We start from the raw sequence: 26313 nt of genomic DNA on the forward strand, positions 1-26313 counted from the left end.
TGAGGTCATAAAGACACCAATGAATTTTGATTATAATTTATAATGCTACAAAAGATTTATATTTAAAATAGTTGCTGTTCTTTTAAACTTTATATTTATCAAATAATCCTGAAAAAAAGATCTTTGTTTCCTCAAAAATATTAAGCAGCACTGTTTTTAACATTGATAATAAAAATAAATATTTCTTGAGCAGCAAATTAGCATATTAGAATGATTTCTGAATGATCATGTGACACTGAAGACTGGAGTAATGATGTTGAAAATGCAGCTTTTCCATCAGAGGAATAAATTCAATATTAAAGTATATTAAAAATAGAAGTTAATAGTTACTTTAAATTGTTGTTTTTTAATGTTCTGTTTTATTGTATTTTTGATCAAAGAAATGCAGCCTTGGTGAGGATAAGTGACTTTATAGTGACTTTTTAAGTGACTTTAGAGTATTACAGTGTCACTGTTTGATCTGTGGGAAAAGTTCTCTGCCAGGTTTTATACCTTCTCCTCTATGGTAGCTTGTAATTATGATGTCATCTCATAAACATGAGTCTATAACTGCAGTGGATGACTCAAGTATGTGTTTGTGTGATACATTTAAAACATACGGATCAGAAATGAGTCAATGATGAGATCTTGGTCTTCTCTCAAACCCCTTTGGTACTGACCTCTGACCCTGTATCTTTGTTGTGTATGTTAATCGCTATCATGATCCCTGGGATTTGAGCGAGGCGTCTCAACACATCTCTATAATGGAAATGCTGACTTCAATTTTGGCCTAAATCCCAGCTCATTATGACTTAACACTGACTTTGTCATCACAACCCTCTGATGTGTTTGAATCATGTGATGTACTTAAGATTTCCTTGGTGTACGTTTCCACATCTTTAGATCTTTACAAATAATGGTTGATAATAGGGTCAGTGACAAAAAAGGAAAAATCGAGCTTAAAATGCATGTGGCAAATTCTTAGAAATGTAATATTTGCGTCTTTTGTTTCATGTCTATATAACTTTTATACCATTTTTAAAAAGCAAAAGTGTCAGTGTAATTATCTGTTATTTTAAAAGCCTTGAGGATCTGCAGAAGTCCTCTGTATTATATCATTTCTTGTTTTATATTATTCCCTGCTGGTTTCTTTGTACACCAACCTGCTTTGTTGCCAGTCGACAGTGTTTGCTCACTTGATCATACAGTTTTTAATACATAGAGTCTTAATACTGCAAGTTTTTTAGCTGATGCAATCCCAACCTAATCATACATTTCAAAAATAAAGCTGTCTTTTGTGTATGATGATCTTTACCCTGCCGTTTTTACTACATTCCGCACGCAACGTATAGACTGAAGTTCAGAACAGTATCTGTGTTCGGCACAGGGCACTTAGACATTGAGAGATTAACATTACTGTATGACGTAACCCTTAGCAACGGTGTTCCCATGAAGTACTGTTGTGTTTTGTTTATGCCGAGATGACAGTGCCGTGTACAGCAGCAACCTGGGACTGAGAAACAAGAAAAAGAAAAAGAAACACTTGATTACAGAGAAATGCAAACACAAACACATTAGTTATAATTACATGCACTGCAGTTATCACAATGTTGACTTAATTCTAAATAAGATAATATACTGATTAATGGTCATGGACAACTATTGAAATCTTTATTCTAAATAAATATTTGATATTTATTTAATAAATATTTATATTGATTTTCCTCTTACAAATTGTTGTACGTTAGTGATTCCAACTAACACATTTAAGGTAATATAATCAGACTACTTTTAGATTACTTTTGACTTAACTTGTTTATCACATTAATTTAAATAGGACAATCTTGTACCATATTGATATGAATACAAAAAGAAGAAAATATATTCCATTCTTTGTTATCAACAACATGAACCGGATTAAATATTACATTATGTCAGCGTTTCGTGATGGAACCGCAGGGTGTTCGTGAGTTTAAAGAAAAGCTATTAATAAAATCATAATATAAATATTATATAAATATTTAAAAACATGTTTATATGGCAGTTTCAGTCTCACGATATTATTTTAATGATACCATTTATTTTAGTAAATGGTTATTAACTAATCATCAAGTGTACATTTTACTCTCCCTTTCTTTTCCTTTGAGCTGTGAGAACAGTTTCCTGTTGATAAGAAGAGAAATTAAAGCCCTGTAAGCTGATAGACAAAGTCAGCAGCCTGTTTGCAGAACTGATAAGAGTAAAAACTGTGGTCCTGAAGCCACAATGCTGCACTACCACAGTGACAGGAGGATAATAATGATGACACTGATGATGTCATGAGGGCAGTCACGATAAAACAGGGACAGTTAGAGAGAAATATCCAAATGCAGCTGCAGAGAGGAACGCAATAATGCTGGTGTGAATGAGCCAAAGACGTGGGGAGAGGTCAAAGGTCACAATAACAAGACCAAAAATCCACCAAAGGTTCTATACTCACAGAGCTGCGTGAAACGACACACACGTCAACTAACTTCACACACTTGCTTGCTTCTTAGACACACTCACACTGACGCACGTAAAGAACAGGGTGGTGTTAACAAGGACTCTGTCACTTTGGCATGCTAACGTCTGTTTGCTAGTGCACACGTATGCATACTGACGTCCGAAAATATTCTCCGTTATCTTGGCTGATGTCAGGTCAGGCCATGTATGGAGTAAAGACGTTCACACACACTTAAGTAGCAGCATGTTGGATTCATGGGGTGTACCGTGATGCAGGGTTTGATATGGCTGTTAACTTTGAATGTGCCTGAATTCTTGCGTTTGGGCCAAGAGACTGACAGTCTTTGAACCTTAACCTGCTATCAATTATGTATCTTATACATTATCTCTCATATCTGAAGACTGAGTGTTAGCATTTGTTTGTGGTGTAACTGCATTGTGATTATTTCATTCTGATTCGTTGGTGTGAAAAGCAGGTTTTTGTGTTTATGACTGGTTTATTGTATGTGTGTACATGTTTGTGTATGCATGGGTGCACGACACGCAAGTGTATGTGGGTGTGTGTACGCCTGGTATTACGAAAGAATGTTACAAAATATTCTATTTCAAATAAATGATGTTCTTTTGAACTTTCTGTTCATCAAAAAATCCTGAAAACAATTTGAACACAACTGTTTTCAACATTGGTGATAATCATAAATATTTCTCGAGCAGCAAATCAGCATATTAGAATGATTTCTGAAGGATCATGTGACACTGAAGACTGGAGTAATGATTCTGAAAATTCAGCTTTGATCACAGAAATAAATTACATTTTAAAATATATTCAAATAGAAAACAGATATTTTAAATTGTAATGATATTTAAAAAAAAATAAAATAATTTGTATTTTTTAATCAAATAAATGCAGCCTTGGTGAGCATAAGAGACTTGTTTAAAAAAAAAAAAAAAATCGTATCGATCCCAAACTTTTTAACGGCAGTGTACATATTTGTATTATATCTTTATTTCATGATATACATATAGTTCAAGTCTGACTACGTTCTGTCTTCATAATATTTCTGTAATATACATATTTATACAGTTGTAATCTAAATTATTTAACCCCCATTGCAAATCAGGTTTATTGGCAAAATTTACAGACTTTCAGCAGTTTGCAATGGACAAATCAAACAAAAGTTATTCAAATAGCTCAACACAGCCAATGTTTCAAATGGTTTCCCCGAATTGAACTGAAAATTCAACTTTTAATGACTTCTGCATTCTCAAAATTATTCAACCTCCTGAATAGAATCCCTCACAACAGCACAAATCTGTAAAACAGGTGTTATCTAATCAAGGGCTTAATTATTTGCACCAGGTGTGCTTGAGCGTGAACACTTGAAATATCTAAACTAGGGATGTCCCGATCCGATCCACGGCATCGGTATCGTACCGATACTGGCCCAAAACGCTAGATCGGATATCGGAGGGGAGAAAAAAACAAATTTCCGATACCTATGATCCGATACCCATTAGGGGTGGAACGTTACGTATTCGTACTGAACATACGTTCGGTGCATGGATTTACACAGAGAATACACGGTATAAAAATAAATAAAACTCGCGTGCACATTACTTAATGTAATACGGAACTAACTGTTAGATACGCGCATATGCGGGTTCTTATAGGGACACCTAATCTGTAGCCCCGCCTTAGCTCTGAACGCGCGTCTATATCGCTTCAAACGTTCACTTTATCATGATACGCGCGCGGCGCGTCCTATTCGCTTTGGACGCGCGAATGGATTCAAACTGTTCAAGCATCGAACTAGACGCGATAGACACGAATTTGACGTTCTATTCGCGTTTGGTGTGAACGCAGCAAAATGAACAGGCTGCGATGTCAAGATTGCAATGCTGGTGTGTGTGTGTGTGTGTGTGTGCGTGTGTGTCAGAGAGAGAGAGGCACGGGCGCGATCGAACAGTGGAAACATAAAAACATACTCCGTCATTTTCATACAGGACATCATTAAAACTGCAAAAAGTGTTTAGCCTACTTATATTTGTGTAAAACACAACATTGTGCTTTTGTCAAACTGTAAACTCTTGTCAAACTGACTGTCACCCAAATCACACACACACACACTGTTTAAAAGCAAAAATGATCTCATCTTTTGGACATTCATCATATTGCATTGGTTTTCATTTCTTGTCCTAAAACAGCAAATCTGTTTATTTTTAAGTTACACATTCTACATTGAATAAAACAGAAAATCAAATCATGTTTTTAATGGTAGTATTATTTTATACAGAAATAAATTATTTATAATTCAGATGAGAATAAAGTTAAAGTTAATTAAAATTTTAAGGAAACAAATATATTGATCTGAAATATAGCAAATTAATTTTAAATTCATTCAGGTTACCAAACATATCTCAAGGTCTTTTGAATAAAGGGTGGCAGTCTTTCATTATCAACTGTTGTTGTGGACTATATGGAGAAGTATTTGTTCTCCATTTGAGTGAGATGTTTTTATGTGGCTAATTGTGCAAAGTGCTTCCATATATTTTATTATTAGTAGTATTAGTTCAAGAATAAAATAAAAATATCGGATTGATATCGGTATCGGCAAATAGCCAAAGCTGCGGCATCGGTATCGGTATCGGAAGTGAAAAAGTGGTATCGGGACATCCCTAATCTAAACGGGCTATTGTTGAGTGTCACGGTTGACTGCATGTTAGAAATATGGCTAAGTCAAAAGAATGGTCCAAAAAGTTAAGAGAAAATATAATCGCCCTTCACAAACAAGGAAAGGGATTCAAAAAGATAGCGAAAGCATCAAATGTTCCTAGAGACACCGTTGGAGGCATAGTTTGTAAGTTTAAAGTTAAAGGAACAATGGTTACACTTCCTGGACAGGGCAGAAAAAGAAAGCTATCAACGGCTGCAACCAGATTTCTGAGAAGGCTGCAAAAAACCTGCAGCAAGACTTGGTGGCAACAGGAACTGAGATTTCAGCTTGCACAAGTAAGGTGTGTACTAAACACATGCCAGAACTGCAGGACGTACACCACTACAGACCCAAAAGCACAAGAAAAGTCGGCTCCAATTTGCTCAAAATCATATAAATAAGCCACAGAGGTTTTGGGATTCTGTTCTGTGGAATGATGAAACAAAACAAAACAAGACTTTTCGGCCCTATAGATCAGTGGTATGTCTGGAGGAAGAAGAATGAAGCAAATGCTGAAAAGAACACTCTGTCTACATTAAGCATGTTGGTGGCTCGGTGATGCTCTGGGGCTGCTTTGCATCCTCTGGCACTGGAAACCTGCAGCGTGTGGAAGGCAAGATGGATTCATTGTAGTATCAGTAAATCCTAGAAAGAAAACGTCATGGTGTCAGTGAGGAAGCTGAAGCTTGGGTGTTATTTGACCTTCCTACAGGACAATGATCCCAAGCATACCTCAAAATCCACCAAGGATGAAATTTGAAGAAAGCGGTTGCAGAACGCAAACCCAGGAATGTCTCTGAACCGAAGGCCATTGCTCATGAGGAATGGGCTAGATTCCTCAGAAACGCTGCCAGAAGCTGGTGTCTGGTTATACATCTTCTTTGCAGCAGATCATAACAGTAAAAGGTTGCTCTACTAAGTACTAAAGATGCTTGCCATGAAGGGGGTTGAATAATTTTGTGACTGCAGAAGTCATTAAAAGTTAAATTTGCAGTTGAATTTGGGGAAACACCTTGAAATATTGGTTGTGTTGAGCTATTTCAATTACTTTTGTTTGATTTGTTCATTGCAGCTGAAAGGCTGTATATTTTGCCAATAAACCTGATTTGCAATGGGGGTTGAATAATTGTAAAAATCGAAAAAACTGTATTTTTATTAAATTCTGACTCATAAATATTTATTTATTTGTGGATCTTAATACATTCAAATATAGAGCTGCCTTTTTATTTTAGAGGGTCGTTCAAGGGAATCATCATATTTGGGGGACAGTGGAAAAAGTTTGAGAACCCCTGTGTTAAGGAATGTGTATATTGAGTTCATATTTCCAGCTCATTCAGAAATATTTTAACATAATATGTTACCCTGCAGATTGTGACAGGATTACAATCTCTCTATTAAACTGTCAAAAGACACAGACCTCTTCATCTGTCTAACACATCTGGTCATTTCTCTCACTCTCATTCCATCTCTACCTCTCTCTCTCTTTCTCTTTAATCTCCTTATATAAATCCCTGTACCATATCACATCATTCATTTGTCTTTCTTTCCTCATGTCTCCTCTTTATCACACACTCTTATCACATCCCCATCTGTCTCTTTCTTGTTTTAATTGTCCCTTCAAGAAAATTCTTTCCGCGCTGCTCATAATTCCTCCCCTCCGTCTTGTTCCTCTTTTAGTCCTCTTTCTCATCTCTGTCCATCTCTTCGGGTTCTGCGGGGTTCGACCGTGAGGCGCCGGAGTTCTGGTGATGATGTCACAATCTTAGGGAGTTGTGTCTCTGAGCATTTAGTTTCGCCTGTTAAACTGACCCCTGTGATATTACCGACTCTATAAACGTCTACATTGAGGGAGGCAGTGGTCGGGGTCAACTGAATCATTCACTTATATAATGGCTTCGCTCACTGTGCAGGAACTTACTGGAGTCAAATGTAGGCCACAGTTGCACGTGAAAGGGCAGAAGGAGTCTGTATTGGCAGTGGTCCGATTATGACGGCTGAAGTCATCGAGTGTGTACATGAAGATTAATGTATTTTGGCATTTATCAATGTGAAAATTTTTCCGTTTCACATTGAACGGTGTTATGTTTAATAGTGTAACTGTAGATGATTGTACTTTTGCTCATTCATGAAACTGAGCTGTTTTTAAAGTATGATATGTGATCTAATATAAACCTTCGTGCGTCTTTTGAAGCAAAGCCATTAAATGTAAAGTTGATTTAGATGTGGAGTGCTGCGTATGCTGGTGAATATCACTGATGGTTTTAGCAGTTTATGAGACACGTCCAACACAAACCTTAAACTAAGCTTTAAACCCAATTTGTCTGAGGGACAGAACCCTGTTTTAATTTAAAGGGATAGTTCACACAAGAATTAGGAAATGTGGACCACTATATATATATAAACAGGAAACTTTATTTAAACAGTTGAAACATTCTTCAGAAAATCTTCTTTTGTGTTCTGCAAGACAGAAAATCATAAATGTTTAAAACGACATTAAGAAAAGTGTGATGATGAGAATGATGACAGAAGATAGAAATGATAGAGAAGAGCATCATGACTGGGCATACATTTACTTTTGGCATTTTAAGGAGCCAATTGTTTTTTAATAATTGAGACTTTATCTCTCAGTGTGCCCTTATATCTCGAATTGTGACTTTATATATCACAGTGTGACTTTATATCTCACACACAGTGACTTTTTTATATCGCAGTGTGCCTTTATATCTCGTAGTGTGCCTTTATATATCGCAGTGTGCCTTTATGTCTCGCAGTGTGCCATTATATCTCACAGTGTGCCTTTATATCTCGTAGTGTGACTATATCTCGCACAGTGACTTTATATCTCACACAGTGACTTCATATATCGTAGTGAATATAAAGTGTGACTTTATGGGCCCTATCTTGCACCCAGCGCAATTGACTTTGCACACCGACGCATGTATCATTCCTATTTTGCACCCGCGCACAGCGGACTTTTCCCTCCACAGACGCACGCCGGTAAACTAGGAAATACACTTGCGCTCCCGGGGCGGTTCAGCGCAAAGAGGAGGCGTGTTCCGGCGCAAACGTTCCCTGATGCTATTTTGCAGGTTTAGAAAACAATTCCGCCACTGACCAGGAAAAACCTAGTCTAAAGTCAGTGGCACGTTGCGCATGATATTCATATGCTATTTTAAGGGCGCATGCTTGGCCATAATCAATGTAGCGTGTGCACAACGCGCACTTTGATTCTCTCATCTACACAGAAGCAGCAGTTTTTCTTTTTGCAAACCATACATTATTACAATAGATAGATAGATAGATAGATAGATAGATAGATAGATAGATAGATAGATAGATAGATAGATAGATAGATAGATAGATAGATAGATAGATAGATAGATAGACAGTTTATTATAAAAGCATACATCTAGCTTACACATTTACCCAAATTATCATACGCCTGTTTAACCGAAGTTAATTTGGGTGGGTTTCTCCCATCCCCAATGTCACTTCTCTGTGTTTTACGGCCCTGACGAGAACGTTGCTCTCCTCGGCTGTGAACCGCTGCTGGCGTGCGCCTGGCAAATCCGCCGTTATAATAGGAATCCGCCATAGAACAAGCGCGCCTGCTCTTAAAGGGAATGTGAGATGTCGCTCTGATTGGTTTATTTCACGTTACGCCCAAACCACACCTATGAATAATGAAGCTACTTCAGACCAACCCATTTTATATTTGTGTCGGGCGCAAGAGTCATTTATCCCGCCGGTATAATAGCAACAGCGCCCAAGACCCGCCCACAAAGTTACTTGCGTTTCGCGCTTGATACTTGCGTTTCAGATCGTTAAACTAGGGCCCTATATCTCACAGTGTGCCTTTATATCTCGTAGTGTGCCTTTATATATTGCAGTGTGACTTTATTTCTCGCAGTGTGCCTTTATATACTGCAGTGCGACTTTACCGTGATCATACTAACCTTACTAATAGTGATAGTGATATTAAAACACATTTTAGGCTTAATATTTAGAAATATGCATTGTGCAATAAAGACGTACTCCAAATAAATGTTAATTATAATATTTAGACCAGTAAGTCTCAAGTGATATGTCAGTAAATATATGTTATGGATTTGTAGTATATAGTATAAAATAAATGTATTTTAAATACATTTTGGTAGGTTTTTTGACTAGGGTATATGTGTGTGTGTGTATGTGTGTGTGTGTGTGTGTGTGTGTGTGTATATATATATATATATATATATATATATATATATATATATATATATATAGCAATATAGCAGTGTGATTTTATATCTCGCAGAGTGACCTTATATCCTGCAGTGTGTGACCATATATTTTTCACTATGACTTTATATCTCACTTTATATATCGCAGTATGACTTCATATCTTGCAGTTTGACCTTAACGACTCAAATGTTACATATTTGTGAACACAATGTAAATACACACATTAGGCTATTGTTATAGAATGTTCTGGAAATCTCTGAACCGTTTAACAGATACAGTTCAACAGATGTCCATGAGCAAAAGGATGCAAAACAAAGCCAGAAAAGGCTTCCTGCATGAGAAATGACATCAGTTCTGTGGGTGTGTGTATCTGTCCTTGAATGGATCTGTTTAACAGCAGTTAGAATACCTCCATCAGATTTGGATCTGTATGATTTGTACATTGACTGTGTACTGTAAAATAAGGAGCATGTCAACTTTAGCTCATTCGTGCCTTTGGGCATACATTGATTTGTGTGTGTGCTGGAAACCTTAGCAATTTCAAAAGCCAAATGAAATGAATGTGCGTTTGAGGCAGATGTCAGTGAGAGTTTTTGCAGTTGATCTAGTTTTATTGTTTTCTTCAGGTTTTGATTTACCAACAACTGAAGTCCATATTTCAACCCCAAACACACACAATACAGTATGAAAGATTACTTTTTGGTCCAACTATGTGTAAAACACATTAATACAGGTTGACGACACACCAGAGACAAGAGAATTGGGAGGGAACTGTAAAATACACTATGTATTTCTGCTGTGTAAACTCAAACAGAAACACAAAGAAACCTTTTTACCAGCTCAAAATCCAGAGAAACCTTTCGTCAATTTCATCTGAGCTTCAGGGCTGGTCTTTGAACACAATCTTTCTCAATGTTGTGTATGTATTTCACCATCATTAACTTCACTGAATAGATGATAGTCATCATTAATCCTTGTGTTTAGATTTGTTTGTCAGATTAATGGTTTATTTATTTAGAGTGCAATTGTTAGTGTTGTTTGCTTAACTTGTACTATTCAGCATCTTAGTGCATCCGGAGAGGACTAGAGTTTGTTTTACTTTGTGTTTTCTTTTCTTTGGAGAAATGCAAAGGTTGTCATGGTAATTGGAAAAGCATTTTGAGATGATTCTGAGATGACCTTTGGAAGACCTTTTGAACAGAAGGATGAGAATCAGGCGGAAAGGATGAAAATAAAGAGGATAATAATTTGAATTATTATTATTATTAATATTATTTTAGGTGCTGTTATTAGTTGTTCTGAAAAATAAATTATTTGTATAGATTGTTATGTATTCATAAGGCATCTTTACATTATTGGTTGGTCTTAGTAAAAATAGGTTTCAACATCATTTCCAAATGTTTCAGTAGAGTCACCTATAGAACTTTTCATTTTTGTAAATGAAGGAAGGCTGAAGCCAGTTGATTAACTTGTCAACATTATAATGCAACCAATCCGCAAATTGGCCTGAATGGGTTAAACTGGTAAAAATGGGAGATTAATTACAGAGAAAACAACTCGTCCAATAAGCATCACCACTTTTGGATACACCAGATGCTGCTTGTGTGCCGCCTTTGCAGTGTAAATATCTCACAGCGAGCTTTATTTATTTTAAACATCTTACAATTGACTTTTTATATCTTTACTCTGAGGTAAAGGAATAAATAATTGAATTGACCTAAAATAATCAAGTGTAAAATATAATGAATAAATAAAGTAAATTGTGTTGTCACTTTGTCCTGTTTCTAAAGGAATGGTTGTGTAACATGAGCACCTCATTGGTCAGATAAATAAACACAGAGAGGCACTGTTTAGGTGTGGGACACAGAGTGTGTACATGCAAATCTTGCAGTAGTGTTTAACGGAGAAAGTAGTCATGCAATCACACTTCTTAATGCTATCGTTTGTTCTAAATATAAAAAGGTGTGGATGTGGATGTGTCTGTACATCACACTGTGTGCTGGTTTGAAAATGCCTGGATGCACATATGAGTGTTTGTCTCTTGTTGTGTGTGTGTACTTTCTGAGCGTTCTAAGCAACATGCTCCATAAATACCCCACCCAAGTGTTCCACCTGTTTATTGACTGAAAGACCGAGAGTCACTAACTAACCATGAAGGTCTGCGAAAAGTTACAATCTCAATATGCCACAACACGTCTAACCTCACCCCAAATAAAGGATTAACTGTACTGTATACAACACAATTGTGTTATTGTGCAAATAAAACATGCCTGTGCCAGTTCCCCCCAAAAAAATGATCAGTGATAAGACAGCCTGTTTACTTCTGTATCTTGTCTCTCACTGTCCCAGAATGCACTGATGAAACAGGTGAATGCCATCTGTTTGACTGAGACCAGGTGCCGTTAGCTCTGTTTTTAGATCAATGCTAAGTGGGCTCTTCTAACCAAGACTAGGAGTTCTATTTTTGTCCTAAAGATTGCTGAAATTCTTAATACGGCCCAACTAAACGACATAAAAGTATAAAATATTTGCAATGGATTTTTCGTAGATTCTGTTCAGAATCACAAAATCTGGTTTATGAATGAATTGTTCAGCATTTGGTTAATATTACGATATTGGAATTGTGTTATTTCTTGCATATATATTTAATTTTCTTTTTCATATTCATATATACTGCACTGTTTGCCAACCGTTAAAAATTGCAACCCGTTTGATTGTGTTAATGTGTCAGTGAGGGAATGTTGGTAAGGTGCCCGTTGGACTGTGACCTGGACATGTTGGCATGGGCAACGGCAGAGCTGAAGCAACAAGAAATTGTTTTTCTGTGTTTGGCTATTGTGTTCGCTCAATAGAGTTCTAGAATAATACCCAGAATACAATGGGCCTCAAATACTACTTTAATCAAATTTTTTGGGGTCATGCAAACACTAAAACTAATAATAAAATATAATAAAGTAGAATTTAATAAAGACAGAATATTAATATAATAAAACAGAAAATGTATTCATATCCGTGCACCGTGACAGATAATTTTTTCCAGCATTCTTTGATTAATATAAAGTACAGAATTGATTTGACGTACAGTGCAATGTTTTTGTGTTTACTGTCCATTTTGAGTATCCTTGCTAAATAAAAGTATTAATTTCTTTCAAAAAACAAAACTCTTACAGACCTAAAACTTTTGAATGGTAGAGTACATAGCCTTTTTCATAGATTATTTTATATATGGTTATTGTGTTAGATATAGACAGTTGTTAAAGACAAGAAACACATTACTGAAGTGAAGAGGTCATTGTTTTAACTGACTTTTATAAACAATTGATCACGCCCTTCTTGCTAAGGATATGAATGAGAATTCATGAGTATATTAATTAATTACATTTTGTAATACTGTATATATACATATATATATATATGTGTGTGTGTGTGTGTGTGTGTGTGTGTGTGTGTGTGTGTGTGTGTGTGTGTAATATACATAGGCCTATATGTAATATATTTTGCAATATTGCAAGAGCGAGCAAGTCAAGTATTACCAGAGGAGAAAAGCAGGAAAATAATGTATGTCTTAGTTTATTTAGAATATGCTGATTTCATGCACACAGGAATATTCCAGTATAGCTGTGAAGAATGTCATTTTTGGAATAAAGGTTTAAGCATAATTTGGAGTTTAATTGAAAAATAATGTGCAAGTAACACTGTTTTCTATACATAATCTTTATTATAGATCAGTGGCATGTCAATGTGGTCAGTGAAACCAGCTATGTTACTTTTCCTTTTAGAGATGTCCTCCATTCACCCCTGGAAGCTGTATACTCAAATCTGAGATGTTTCTCAATTTCTAGGAAATCTTGAATTCAATTCAAGACCAATTCAAATGGCAGACTAAAGTCAAATAGTCAAAAAGTTCCTGTGACATTGGAATGTTAATTTGAGGAGATGCAGGGTGAAGTCAACGTTAGAGATTGAAACGATTTGCTAAAGAGAGAATTGATAAGAAAGAAATAATGAGTGGGCTGGACGTATGCCAAAGGTTTAGTGTGCTATTGAATCTTTATTCACAGTTACAGCGTGTCTCTCTCTTATACAGCCTCCTGCTCCCTCCCTTTTCTCTCTCTTCAGCCGTATATGTGCTTCAGTCACAGCTCTACCCAGTGTGGCAGAGAGTGTGTACATGTGTGAGTGATTGAACTCTCAGGCTTGTGTAGGCATTCAAAGGGAGTGTGTGAGCACTTCTTGCAGACTAAAATCTGCATGTTTAGTCATCATTTCTGGATATATTTTAAGAAGCAAGATAAGCATAGAGCTCTGGTAAGTTTTACTGAACTTTGAACTCTGAAAATTTGCTTTACAGAAATGAGTTATCCTTTACCTTATCTTAAAAAAAACTACATTTAAAAGCCATTTGTAGAAAAGGTTTTATTTTATTTTATTAAATTAATACTAAGCATTTATATTTGAAGTTAAAACAATTGAGTTATTTTAAATGTTAAGTAAACAAGTGTTACAGATCTGTTTATCTGGATACTCTTGATTATCTTCATTGTTTTTATCTGAGATTGTTTTCTATGGCACATTTATCAGAAAAGATAAAGGTGATTTGTCACGTTATTTCTAAACTACATGTGTTTATAAATGCAACAATGTGTTGAGCATTGCAATAAATAATTGTATAGTATATGGTCTTGATTTTTGCTTCTGTGTAAATAGAGGCGCATCGTTGTCATGATTAACAAGATTAAATATAATCAATTTTATTCACAATTGGTTTTATTTATCATTTTTGTCTCTCATAATTTTATCTTTGAAATATTAGATAACATTTATAAAACATATTTACAATAACAAATTAACATTTAAATATTTAATTAAATTTTTTCTAATTGTAAATGCAACTTTTTCTGGTATATGTCACTTCAGATGCAGCTTCTGTGATCAATAGCATGTGAAGTTTTCATACTGTTTGTAAAACAGTGTGAGTGTGTGTGGAGTTTTCTCCAGACACAGGCTGGTAAATGTCATGTGGACGGTGGGTTGCTGCTATGGTGTGAGTGTGTGTTTGTTTACAAGAACTTCACAATTCAGCTGCTGCAGATGCATCTATCAGTATTTCTATTTGGGGCATCTCTTGCTGTCTTCTCTCCATTCCTATCTTCTTCCCTGTGTTCCCTTCCTGTCCTCTGACCTTAAGCATCTGACCTGTGAGGTCAATTGTAACCAGGCGCAAATTGACTCCACTGATTGCGTTCAGAGAATGTAGCATTTGTCATGACCTTCAGGAATCGCATTACACACATGCACACACTATAATCTATCATGATAAGGTTGCTCTAAAAGTTGCCATAGTTGTCTTACCTTTTAAACTTTCACTGTTGGTCTTCCACCGCATTAGACATGCACCCAACTCCCGGTGACCCCCAAGCCCACCCTCATCCTCTCAGTCTGTCTCCCAAAGCTGCTCAGTGTTTTAATTCTGGCTCCAGACTTTTTCCTGTGTTTCTGAGGTGTTGTCTGGCCTGATGTCAATGACATGAAGCATATTCTTTCAAAACACCTCCAACAGATACACTAACAGATCCGAATGAATTTCAGGTCTCTTGATATGCCAAGTTCAAGGGAAGCCAAATCAGATTATTTCAGGTCTTCATGCATGAAAAGAGAGCAAGCTAAAAAGAAAGACAGAAAGAAGAAAAGGACAAATAGATTTATCTTGCACCATTCAAAAGATGAAGTACATATGGGGCATATTATACAGAAAGAGATCAATAGAATTACACTCACCAAAACTCTAGCTTTACCTGACAGATTGCTTTAACGCAAACAATGGTGATGCATTTTAGCAGGGATAATATTCTATTTATTTGTAAACTTTAAAAGTTTTTGTACTTATTTTTTTCAGAATAATTATATAAATATATACAGTATGTAATGGTATAAGTCAAATGATGAAGAAGAAGGTATAAATAACGACAGTCTTTAATAAACATAAGCCAGAACTCAAAACACTGTGCCATGCACAAACAATACCGGACACAGAATGAGTGAAGGTGAGGAACTTAAATACACACGGTTATTAACTAAATGATGAACAGCTGTGATGATTAAATGAATATCCATGGTAACTGATGATGGCGGGAAAAGGAGAACAAGGGAACGCAGGCAAACTAGAAAACGAAACCAAAACTGTGACAGTATACATATTTTTCATTCATCATTTCATGTTTCTATAGTCACACTTTCATATTGAAAGAGTCATAAACGTCATAACATTGCAACAGTGTGTATATAAATATTAGTAATTTTCTGTATAAATGCCTTTATTTTGCCTCTGTAGATCCCTCCAGTTGTGTATGCTGCTATAAATTTTTTTTTTTTTTTGTGGGGATCAGTGTTTCTTGTTAGAAACACTTACTTTTTTTCAGAATAATTATATATTTTATTTAGATTTATAATTTCATATTTGAAACATCAACATTATGGGCCCTATTTTAACGATCTGAAACGCAAGTGTCAAAGCGCAAAGCGCAAGTAACTTTGTGGGCGGGTCTCGGCGCTGTTGCTATTTTCCCGGCGGGATAAATGACTATTGCGCCAGGCGCAAATCTAAAATGGGTTGGTCTGAAGTAGCTTCATTATTCATAGGTGTGGTTTGGGCGTAACGTGAAATAAACCAATCAGAGCGTCATCTCACATTCCCTTTAAGAGCAAACGCGCTTTTTCCATAGCGGATTGCTATTGAAACGGCGGATTTGCCAGGCGCGCGCCAGGAGCGGTTCACAGCCAAGGAGAGCAACGCTCTCGTCACGGCCGTAAAAGAGAGAAGTTACATTGAAATGGAGAAACCCACCCAAATTAACTTCGGTTAAACAGGCGTATGATAATTTGGGTAAATGTGTAAGCTAGATGTATGCTTTTATAATAAATAGTCTATCTATCTATCTATCTATCTATCTATCTATCTATCTATCTATCTATCTATCTATCTATCTATCTATCTATCTATCTATCTATCTATCTATCTATCTATCTATCTATCTATCTATCTATCTATCTATCTATCTATCGTAATAATGTATTCAAAAATGAAAACTGCTGCTTCTGTGTAGATGAGAGAATCAAAGTGTAGGCTATGTGCGTTGTGCACACGCTACATTGATTATGGCCAAGCATGCGCCCTTAAAATAGCATATGAATAACATGCGCAACGCGCCACTGACTTTAAACTATTTTTTCCTGGTTAGTGGCGCAATTGTTTTCTAAACCTGCAAAATAGCATGAATGAACGTTTGCGCCGGAACACGCCTCCTCTTTGCGCTGAACCGCCCCCGGGAGCGCAAGTGTATTTCCTAACTTACCGACGTGCTTCTGTGGAGGGAAAAGTCCGCTTTGCGCGGGTGCAAAATAGGAATGATACATGCGTCGGTGTACAAAGTCACTTGCGCTGGGTGCAAGATAGGGCCCTATAACTTTCTCTAATTGTAATTTATGTACAAAAGCCTTTGTGTTGCTGCTTCTGTACTGTCTATGCTGCTATAAATGTATTTTTGTAGTGCAAACCAAATGTTTCTTGTCAAAAAGCTCCTACTTTTCAGAATAAGACCAGCACTGGTTTCATTGAAAGCCTCAGTAGTGTTTAATGCTGACCATCAAACTCTCCCTTGGTCTGTACTCTTGGGTTTTTAACTTGCCAGAACCAGAAGATCAATATGCTCTGGTTTTGAAGGTGGCTTATAATTATCCATGGAAGCAGTGAGTGGCGTTTTCTTTCCATCCAGTGTTTCTCTATGCCCGTGGATGCTTGAAATTTCGATTTCTATTTATCTGACTGTTGTTGGATGGTAGTGAAAGTGTGAGAATGGGGACAACATTGACAGTGCAAGAGATGAAATTACCTGTTACTTGGCAGGATAGTGGATTTGACAGAGAAGTGTGTGTCTTTCTCATGTGAGAATGAGGCCAGTATCCGCACACACATACTCTGTGACTTGTTGTTATTTGCTGTTGTAGATGGAAAGTTTAAATAGGGAGGCTCTGTTACACTGGCCACATCATGGCCAAACCACAAGTGGCGGCAAGAGAGTTTGTACCATTCCCTCTCTTTCTCTCTCACAGACACACACAGTGTTGGACACTGCTGAATTGGTTTATATGGTTCAGTAATTACCCTTAATGATTGTTCATTAGGTCTGGTTAGTGGGTATGACTAGCAAAATGTGCATACTTTCTATTACCAGTACTTCCACCACCCATAATGCTTTGTGAATTCAGCATGTGCATAAATGTTAATGTTTGATGAGAAAAATTTACATTAATTGCAACAGTGTATATATAACATAAATAAATAAACAAACCGTTTTGGGCCATTTCCTCTTTGCAGCTTGTTGATGCAGGCTTTTTCCAACTTCTGGAGATTGAAACTAACAGGGTTTCTCACTTGCACACACATACCAACATGGCAAGCTCCAGCACTGCCTGTAAGCCCTGTTAAACCCAATCCACCCACATCTAATTAGTGTAAAGCATGCAACAGAACTCCAGTGGAAAACTAAACTAGGATCCCTAAACAGGATGTCTTGTGTTACACGTTCAGGTGTTTATGGCAAACACATTGTTTGTTTAGTTCCATTACCGTGACAAGCTGCGTTTTACCCCGTGGATGTTTTTTCTGAAACTGTTCCTCAGTTAGTTAATGGTTTATTGTGATAAGTCTGTTTTGTAACAGATGATGACAGCAGTACGGTACTAAGCTGATCTAACTGCTTCAGTGGGTCTCATTACCTTATGAGACATGTTTTTGCATTCAAAAACAACAAGAAGGTCTACAATGTCTTATAATTAAATCACAGCATCCTAAAAGCATGGTACTAGATCCTTAAAAGACAATCAACTGTTTTCCATTAAAAAAAAGTTGAATAAATATGGCACATTTGTCATTCCTTTTGCTCTTTTACTTATGATGATGGGGCGAATTCCCTGTAGGGCACCGAGGCCGACGGCTCATGAGCTGCTTCTCGTGAGTGTCTGCGAGTTGTGGTCGGGATGTAGACACAGACACAATGAAGTAGCCATGAAGCAATGCAGAGAGGCCTTTATTTCAGAGCATATTTGGTTGAAAAGAGTATGGTTTGCTGTCCAGGGGTGGATGAGCTTCCATGAGATGGTGTAAGAAATTGAATTGGATGTCTTTTGAGGCAGGTTTAGCATCGATGCACAGGGCAATTCAGTCAGTCTTTGTCTGAAAGATAGACTGGATTTGTTTCTGTACGCTGTAAAACACGAGTATTTTGTTGAGCTTAAAAAATGTGGTGATTTATTCACTATTGTTTTATTTGACTGTAATTTTAAATAAATGTCTTGACTGAACTTAAAATGTCGAGTTGCCGTCACTGAACTGTAACTAAATTTACCTTTTTTAATTATTGAACTTTAGGTACTTAATTTCAACAAAATCTAAAATAGGTAAATGGTCAAACAATGCAAATAATTATTATTCATATCCCATGCAGCTGGGAAGAGGGCGAATGGGGATGAACCCAACCTTTTTTTTTTCTTCAGTGTAGGCCAACGCATGTTGGTTCGACTTAAAGTTATTAAAAGGTCATTAAAAGTGCCACAGCCAGCCTTAGTTCTTGAAATATTTTTACAGAGTGGTAACTTGAGAAAAGACAGGACAGAATTAATAATGAAGACAAATGAGGGAATAACTGCAGACTGAGAGAGGAAGGGGTGAAGACAACAGATGCCCTTGATGCCATATCTGGGCTTAATTTTGCCGTAGTTGTGGTAAAGCAGACAAACACGTTTTGCCTTCACACGGGATCTGAACCAGATGGACATGCTGCTTTTTTCGAGCAATTAGAAGCTCCTCCATCTGAATGTGATCACACAGACTCAAGCTAATGCACATTTCACTCTGCTTCCTGACCTCAATGACAGTGATGTCTCACAAGCAAAATGTCTTAGAATGAGAGTAGACTGATTTCACCACATAACAAACACAACATGTCTCCCTGTCTCAGTGATTTATGTGACATATTCCAGCTGTTGGACGTAGATGACCCGAGCCTCTGTTCACTCTTGTGTCCTGTCATAAGCCTTACTCCTGTAACACATGGGACACACTCATTTACGTTTACATTTTTATCCACTTTTATCCAGAGCCACTTGAAGATGAGGAAAAACGCAAGCAGTTTATATTAGGCCTTGTCCACGCTAATACGTGTTAATTTGAGAACACATCTTTTTCTCTCCGTTTTGGCCTTCTGTCCACACTCAGATGGCATTTTTGTCCTTTTTGAAAACGCTTTCCACGTTTTCGCGTTGTAGTGTGGACTGTGAAAACTGAGGTATTAGAAAACGATGATGCATGTTTAGTCATGTGACACATATTGAACTAGATAAGTATGTTTATACGGCTATTGTGCTTGCCATTTCGGTGTGGATGAGAAACTTTTGGAAAACGCTTAATGTTAGAGTGGGTTGTTTTTTGTGAAAGTGCCATTTCTGTTCAACATTTTAAAAAAAACTTTTTTTAGGTTACACTTTATTTTGTTGGCCCACTTTAGACATTCTGCTAACTATAAGTAACTTTGCAACTACATGTCAACTAACTCAGAGTATAAGTAGACTGTTAGGGTTCAGGTTAGTGGAATAAGTTGACTTGCAAAGTTACAAATAGTTATGAATGTCTGTTGAGGAGCATCAAAATAAAGTGTATTTTAAGCAGACAGTCTACTAATACTGTAAGTTGCAAAGTAAAGTTAGTAGAACGCCTAAAGTGGACCAAATTCATCTTTACTATGCTCGTTCCTTCATTATAATTATTATAAAATTGATTGAAACCTCTAGGTGTTAGACATACTTTCTAGACAACGTGTAATCACCAGCCTTAGACATGATCTTCTGCCATCAATTTTCTAAGACTTTAATTAGTTTTATTAAGTGTTTTGGGGTTTGGAATTGATTCTAGACCACCAATAATCCTTAGGGGGAAAAATCCCCCTTGCAGAACCAAAGACTACAGCTAGTTCGAGGCTGTGGTGAATCAGACACACACCTGTCCTGGCATCATAAAATCTCTCTCTCTGAGATAAATTAGTGTATTAGGCTTGCATGAGCCTGCAGAGAGGTGGATAGACAGACAGAATATGAATATTGAGAACTGAACAGTGCCTGAATGTGTTTCACCTGATGCCATTAACTTAACCGTCAACCATCAGTTCTGAACATAGTTGATAAAATTTGAATCATTGGATATAATATAATGTGTTGACATGCTCGCTTGGCTCGTCTGTTCTTTCGGTGTGTACTGACAAGTCAAAGAGCATGAGTGATAGATTGCATGCTGTCGTCCGAGCCATGAACGGCAGAGGGGTGTGAAACAGAGCCGCCAAACCTTGGAATGTCTTGGAATCTTTCCAGGATTCACAAAGGTGTTTAAAAGTGACTCCAATAGTTTGCACAAAAGCACAGAGAATAGACATTTCAGTTGTAATGTTACAGACATCCTTCATTTTCATAGCCTTGGAGAAAGAAGCCATCTGATTTCAAATGCAGAGACAAAAAGAAGCAGATCTGAGCAGTACTTGATTTGGTAATGAGAATGAAGCAGAAAATGGATAAAGCCTTCGACTGCCAGGATGGAATGAAACAGACTCAGCAGGCTCCGGAATTTTGGGATTCTTTATAGAAGTCTTAATGATGTCCCAGAGTATTTTAAGATCCGGAGACGAGCTGAATGAACAGCTGTGCTCCTAAACCAGGACTCATTCCAGACGACTTTAGACACATTAAAGCGTGTGTGTGTGTGTGTGTGTGTGTGTGTGTGTGTGTGTGTGTGTGTGTGTGTGTGTGTGTGTGTGGAGTGTTATAGGTTAGATGAATGGATAAAAGTGGTCTGAGACACTTGAAGTGCAAAGAAAACTTGAAAGAATTGCGCGGTATGATGTATAGTGACCCAGACAGTGTGTTTATGTGTGTGCGTGTGTGTGTGTCAGTGCTTCCCGTAACTCACACTCACAGGTGCTCGAGACAGGTATACTGGTCTTCATATTCATGCCTCAGGGCCTTAGAACACACACTGACTCATTATCTCAAATAACTGATTTATAGAAACAGAAATTGCATTTGGTGTGTGTGTGGTGAGTAAAGGACTTTCCCTGTATAGACTTTATGATTCCCAGACCCTTGCATCACGATGAAGTGCGGTGTCCCCGCTTTAGGTGTATGAGTGTTTTTATGTGTCATATTCCAGTTGTGCACACACATCAATCTAAACATTCTTCCCTGTCTGAGAAACAGCCAATTTAATGACTAAGCAGCAAAACCTGTCAGACACACTGATTTACATTCAGCTATTTTAGAGAATCTGCTCAGTGTTTTACATTCATTTTAAGCATTACCTTTATAATAGTAAAAGACTTGAAAAGCACAGATCAGAAATGTTTCATATGGAATTTTTTTTATAATATATTTTATATTTGTAAACTATTTTAATATTATCATTCCTTGCTTAGCATATCTCTTCTGCACCCTACCCCTTTTTATTGTTAATGCAGTACTGGCCCAAACCAAAACAGTTTTTGAAAATGCGTTTGCAAATAATGTGTTCTTCCTTTTAAAAAATAAGACATATGGCGGCGCTGAGGATGGAAAAGAATAAATATATGCTACCTATCAGAATGTGCCATTTGTAGGCCGATTTTCATGAAAAGTGTATTTAAAGTGTATTTGCACTATCCGAACTCTTTTAGCATCCCGTCTGACACTGCAACACTAGCTTAACTAATGACATGATGAGTTGAGGGCAGTGGAATCTGTTTGGCCAACTAATGGCAGGGTAGCTGAAAACCTGTTTGAAAACAATCTAATTGTTTTTGGTGCAATTTATAGCACAGCAATTACATACTTTACATACTTTTTTTTTAACATTCCATACTTCACCATAAAGACATACACAAACCCTTTACAGTTTGACTGCCATACTTAAAGTCGGCATGAATAGGAAGTAGCGATAGTCTTTTCTTCCCGATTGTGACGTATATCCGAGGGCAGGGATTGATTGGATCATTGAATCGTTGTAGTTTGCTGTAATCTCATGTGAAAGCTTGTCCCATCCTCACGCCAAAAACACGTCATCAGAGTAGAAAAGAGATCTTCTTTTTTTTTAAACATTACGAGGGTAGATGTTTAAAAAAAAAAAAGATGTGCACAGATAAATAAATAAATCATTCATAATGCAATATTCCATTAAAAAAAAGAATTGTCCATTTTGGTTACATGGTGACTTTAGGTTTTGATGAAAGAGCGAATCATCTGGTTCAGTGTTGATGAGTTGAGAAATATCTTTCTAATCAGGGAAATCTGTTCTCTGTCTCTTTAGAGCTGACTCACCCTGAGATGAGAGCATTGGCGGGGATTAGTGATACCAGAAACGCACACACACACACACACACACACACACACACACACACACACACACACACACACACACACACACACACACACACACACACACACACACACACACACACACACACACACACACACACACACACACACACACACACACACACACACACACACACACACACACACACACACACACACAGACTGTAAGAGAAAATTGCTTGCAGCAAACTAAGCGGACAGTGGATTTACTGTAAACATGACCTCAGTTGTTCATCTACATTTATTTAACCAATTTCTCACACATAAATCACACTCTTACAAAAGACCTCCAGTATAACCATGCTACTTAGTACTGTTACAGATCTGATTGTTGGATTAATAGTTCACAGTTTCCATTTTTTTCAGTGTTTGTATTATTTGAGAGAGGAATCAATGATTGCTTTGACCAGAGCTTAATCGGATTTAATGAGGAATATTATAGCTCTGTCATTGGCTACACCCTTTGACTGACATGCTGCTCTCTCTTTAATTGCACAGGTGGTTTTGTGAGGGGCGGGAGCTGCACCACTGCCCTGATATTCAGATCTGTCGTGATGGTGACCTGCACACTCTGGTGATAACCGAAGCATTTGAAGACGACACCGGCAGGTACACCTGCGTAGCTTCCAACGCACTGGGAGCAGACAACACCTCTGCAGAGGTTTATATTGAAGGTGAGCTCCCAGCTACGTCGCTATTGATCAGTGCTAATAAAATATGTAAAAATCCTTTAAAAAATATACATTTATTTGAAATCCTTCTTTTCTTTTTTATGTTATAAGCATAAGACTAAAACTTTTTAAAGGCATAGTTCTGTCATCATTTACTTACCCCTCATGTTGTTCCAAATCTATATGAATTTCTCTCTTCTGCTGAACACAAAAGAAGATATTTTGAAGAATGTTGGTAACCAAACAGTTGATGGACCCCATTGACTTCCATAGTGTGGAAACAAAAGTACTATGGAAGTCAATGGGGCCCATCAACTGTTTGGTTACCAACATTCTTCAAAATATCTTCTTTTGTGTTTATACAGGAAACTCAGCTAGAGAGATTCATACAGGTTCGGAACAACTTGAGGGTGAGTAAATGATGAGAGAATTTTCATATTTGGGTGAACTATCCTTTTAATGAAGTTTATGCTTCAATTTGTTAACAGGTTTTAATTCAAGATATAATGCCTGATAGTCTAAAATAATTATCTTACACAATTTTTTATTTTGTACTGAAAAATTTGTTCCACATTTCACATTCATACAATTTCATTGATGAAAACATAAATAATTACTTACTATACCACAAAGTAATTATATTTTACACGTTAAATTATGTTTATTAGTATTGTGGTGCGATCACATTAGCAACATTTTGGAGAAATTGCATTGACACTTTAAAAGTGCTTATGTGTTAAAAATCTAGGTCTGGAGCCATGCCACAGTATGTGTGCATGTTTGTCCTCACATGGCCTTTAACCCTTTGACCTCAGACCTCAGCTGATAGGTTAACCGGCCCTGACTGTGTATTATCTAATAGCCCCTAATTCACCCAGTGACATAAAAGTTCATATTACTCCACCCAAAGCACACGGCAGGTTGTTTGGGTATGAACTGACCATAAATAATACCCAAGGCTGTTAGGCTGTATGTCTTTGAAGGCCAATAAACCATTAAGAATTTACAGGTCACACAGAAGTCACTTTCAAAACAAGAAGCTGTCTGTTGGTCAACGCTGTTAATTCACGTGACCAATTCAAACACGTGCAAAATCTGCGTGGGGAACTTTTTCACCCTTACACGAAACTCCCGTTCTCATGGTTTCTCATTGAAATAACTGTATTTTAACAGTTATTTACTTTAACAGTAGTCAAGTCACCTTTATTTATATAGTGCTTTATACAATACGATTGTTTCAAAGCAGCTTTACAGTGATAACAGGAAAATGATTCAATGATGCAAACAGAATTCAATTCTGCTGTAAAGCAACTCTAAAAAGACAACAGTGTCATTATTCAGCTGAAATCAGATCAGTTCTATGTTGGTTCAGTTCAGTTCAATAACTGTGTAATTTTCATCAATTATGTAATGAGTTCAATTCAGCTATAAAGAAGGTCTGCAGAAAACAGTGATGTCATCATCCAGCGCAGTTCAGTTCTCATCTGATAGTGTCAGTGCGGTCAGATCAATAATATTGCTGAATATTTAGAGCCAGATTTACTAACAGTAAATGTTCGTTTTTGGCGTTAAAAAACTACTGTCAGGATTTACCAAAGGCACGCGGTGAAAAATTAGCGCTGAAAAGGCGTGGACAGGGTTATTTTTGCGGCTGACCTTATTGCATATGCATTTGTAGGAGTTTACATTTCAGATGCAAAATTTATTGGAGGAGAGTAATTAAATGAATAATGCAAGGTGATTTACTAAGGTTTGCACTAGTCAATGTACTGGTATTTGCAGCATTATTTGCCCAAAAAAGCATGTCTTAAACAAGACGTTAATTTGCCCTGTTTAGAGTTTAAGTAAATCTGGCCCTAAGTGTCCTAAACTAAGAGGCGACAGTGGCAAGGAAACCAGACTCCATCGGTGACAGAAATAGAGAAGAAAAACCTTGGGAGAAACCAGGCTCAGTCAAGGGGCCAGTTCTCCTCTGGCTAGTACTGGCTAGAACATGGTGTGGTTTGATTTCAGGCTGCATCACAAGTCAGATTGTGGATTAATATCATTCAGTAAAATGAAGGCAGCCTGCAGCCGAACATGTTTCAGACCAGGAATTGCAATACTTTTTTTTTTCTTTTTCATTTTCTTATTGTATTTCTCTCTATAAAGGTGTTTCCTCCTCAGACTCAGAAGGTGAAGGATCCGTGTCGAAGTCTAGGTCTGGAGCCATGCCACAGTATGTGTGTTTCAGCATGTTCTTCCTTGCATGACCTTCAACCCTTTGACTCAGACCTCAGCTGACAGCTTTACTGTCCTTGACTATGCATTATCTAATAGCCCCTAATTCACCCAATGACATAAAGGTTCATATTACTCCACCGCGAAGAACATGGTAGGTTCTTTGGGTTTTAAACTGACCTTAAATAATAGCCAAGGCTGTTAAACTGCCAATAATCCATTAATCAAGAATTTAGGAATCGTGTTGTCTAACCTTATTTCTTTGTGACATTGCTTGAACTCTCTTCAGTCACCTCTGAACTCATCTGCTCATTTCTCTTCCTGTCCTCTCTTGCCTCTGCTGGCCTCTCAGTCTTCCCCTTCTGTTTACACAAATTATTAAGCGCTTGGCTCTGGTTCCCTCTGACATCATCACAGCCATTTGGGATTACGCTCTCATTGGCACCAAAGTCATTTATAAGGTGCAAACTGCATAGTGAAAATTCATACAGTGTGTGGAGTGGATATTACTTCACTGTGTGTGTAAGTTGGTGCGTGTTAGAAAGCAATTATTCTGTTAACTTTTCTTAACT

At 37.1% G+C, this 26313-nt stretch overlaps 1 protein-coding gene across 5 annotated transcripts in view; it reads left to right on the forward strand.

Moving 5' to 3' along the window:
- palld (palladin, cytoskeletal associated protein) overlaps window positions 1-26313 on the forward strand; it is a 92613-nt gene that overhangs the window by 12419 nt on the left and 53881 nt on the right. For 3 of the 5 annotated variants that reach the window (XM_082147545.1, XM_082147540.1, XM_082147542.1), the window contains exons 3-4: window positions 23349-23524; window positions 25673-25739. In XM_082147545.1, the coding sequence (XP_082003671.1) occupies window positions 23349-23524; window positions 25673-25739 (243 nt within the window). Of the gene's footprint in view, window positions 1-13531; window positions 13713-23348; window positions 23525-25672; window positions 25740-26313 lie in introns of those variants that run through there. The other 2 variants (XM_082147543.1, XM_082147541.1) reach the window with 2 other exon arrangements.

This window comes from Leuciscus leuciscus (genome assembly GCF_965113295.1).
Source record: "Leuciscus leuciscus genome assembly, chromosome: 19".
Classification (NCBI taxonomy): domain Eukaryota; kingdom Metazoa; phylum Chordata; class Actinopteri; order Cypriniformes; family Leuciscidae; genus Leuciscus; species Leuciscus leuciscus.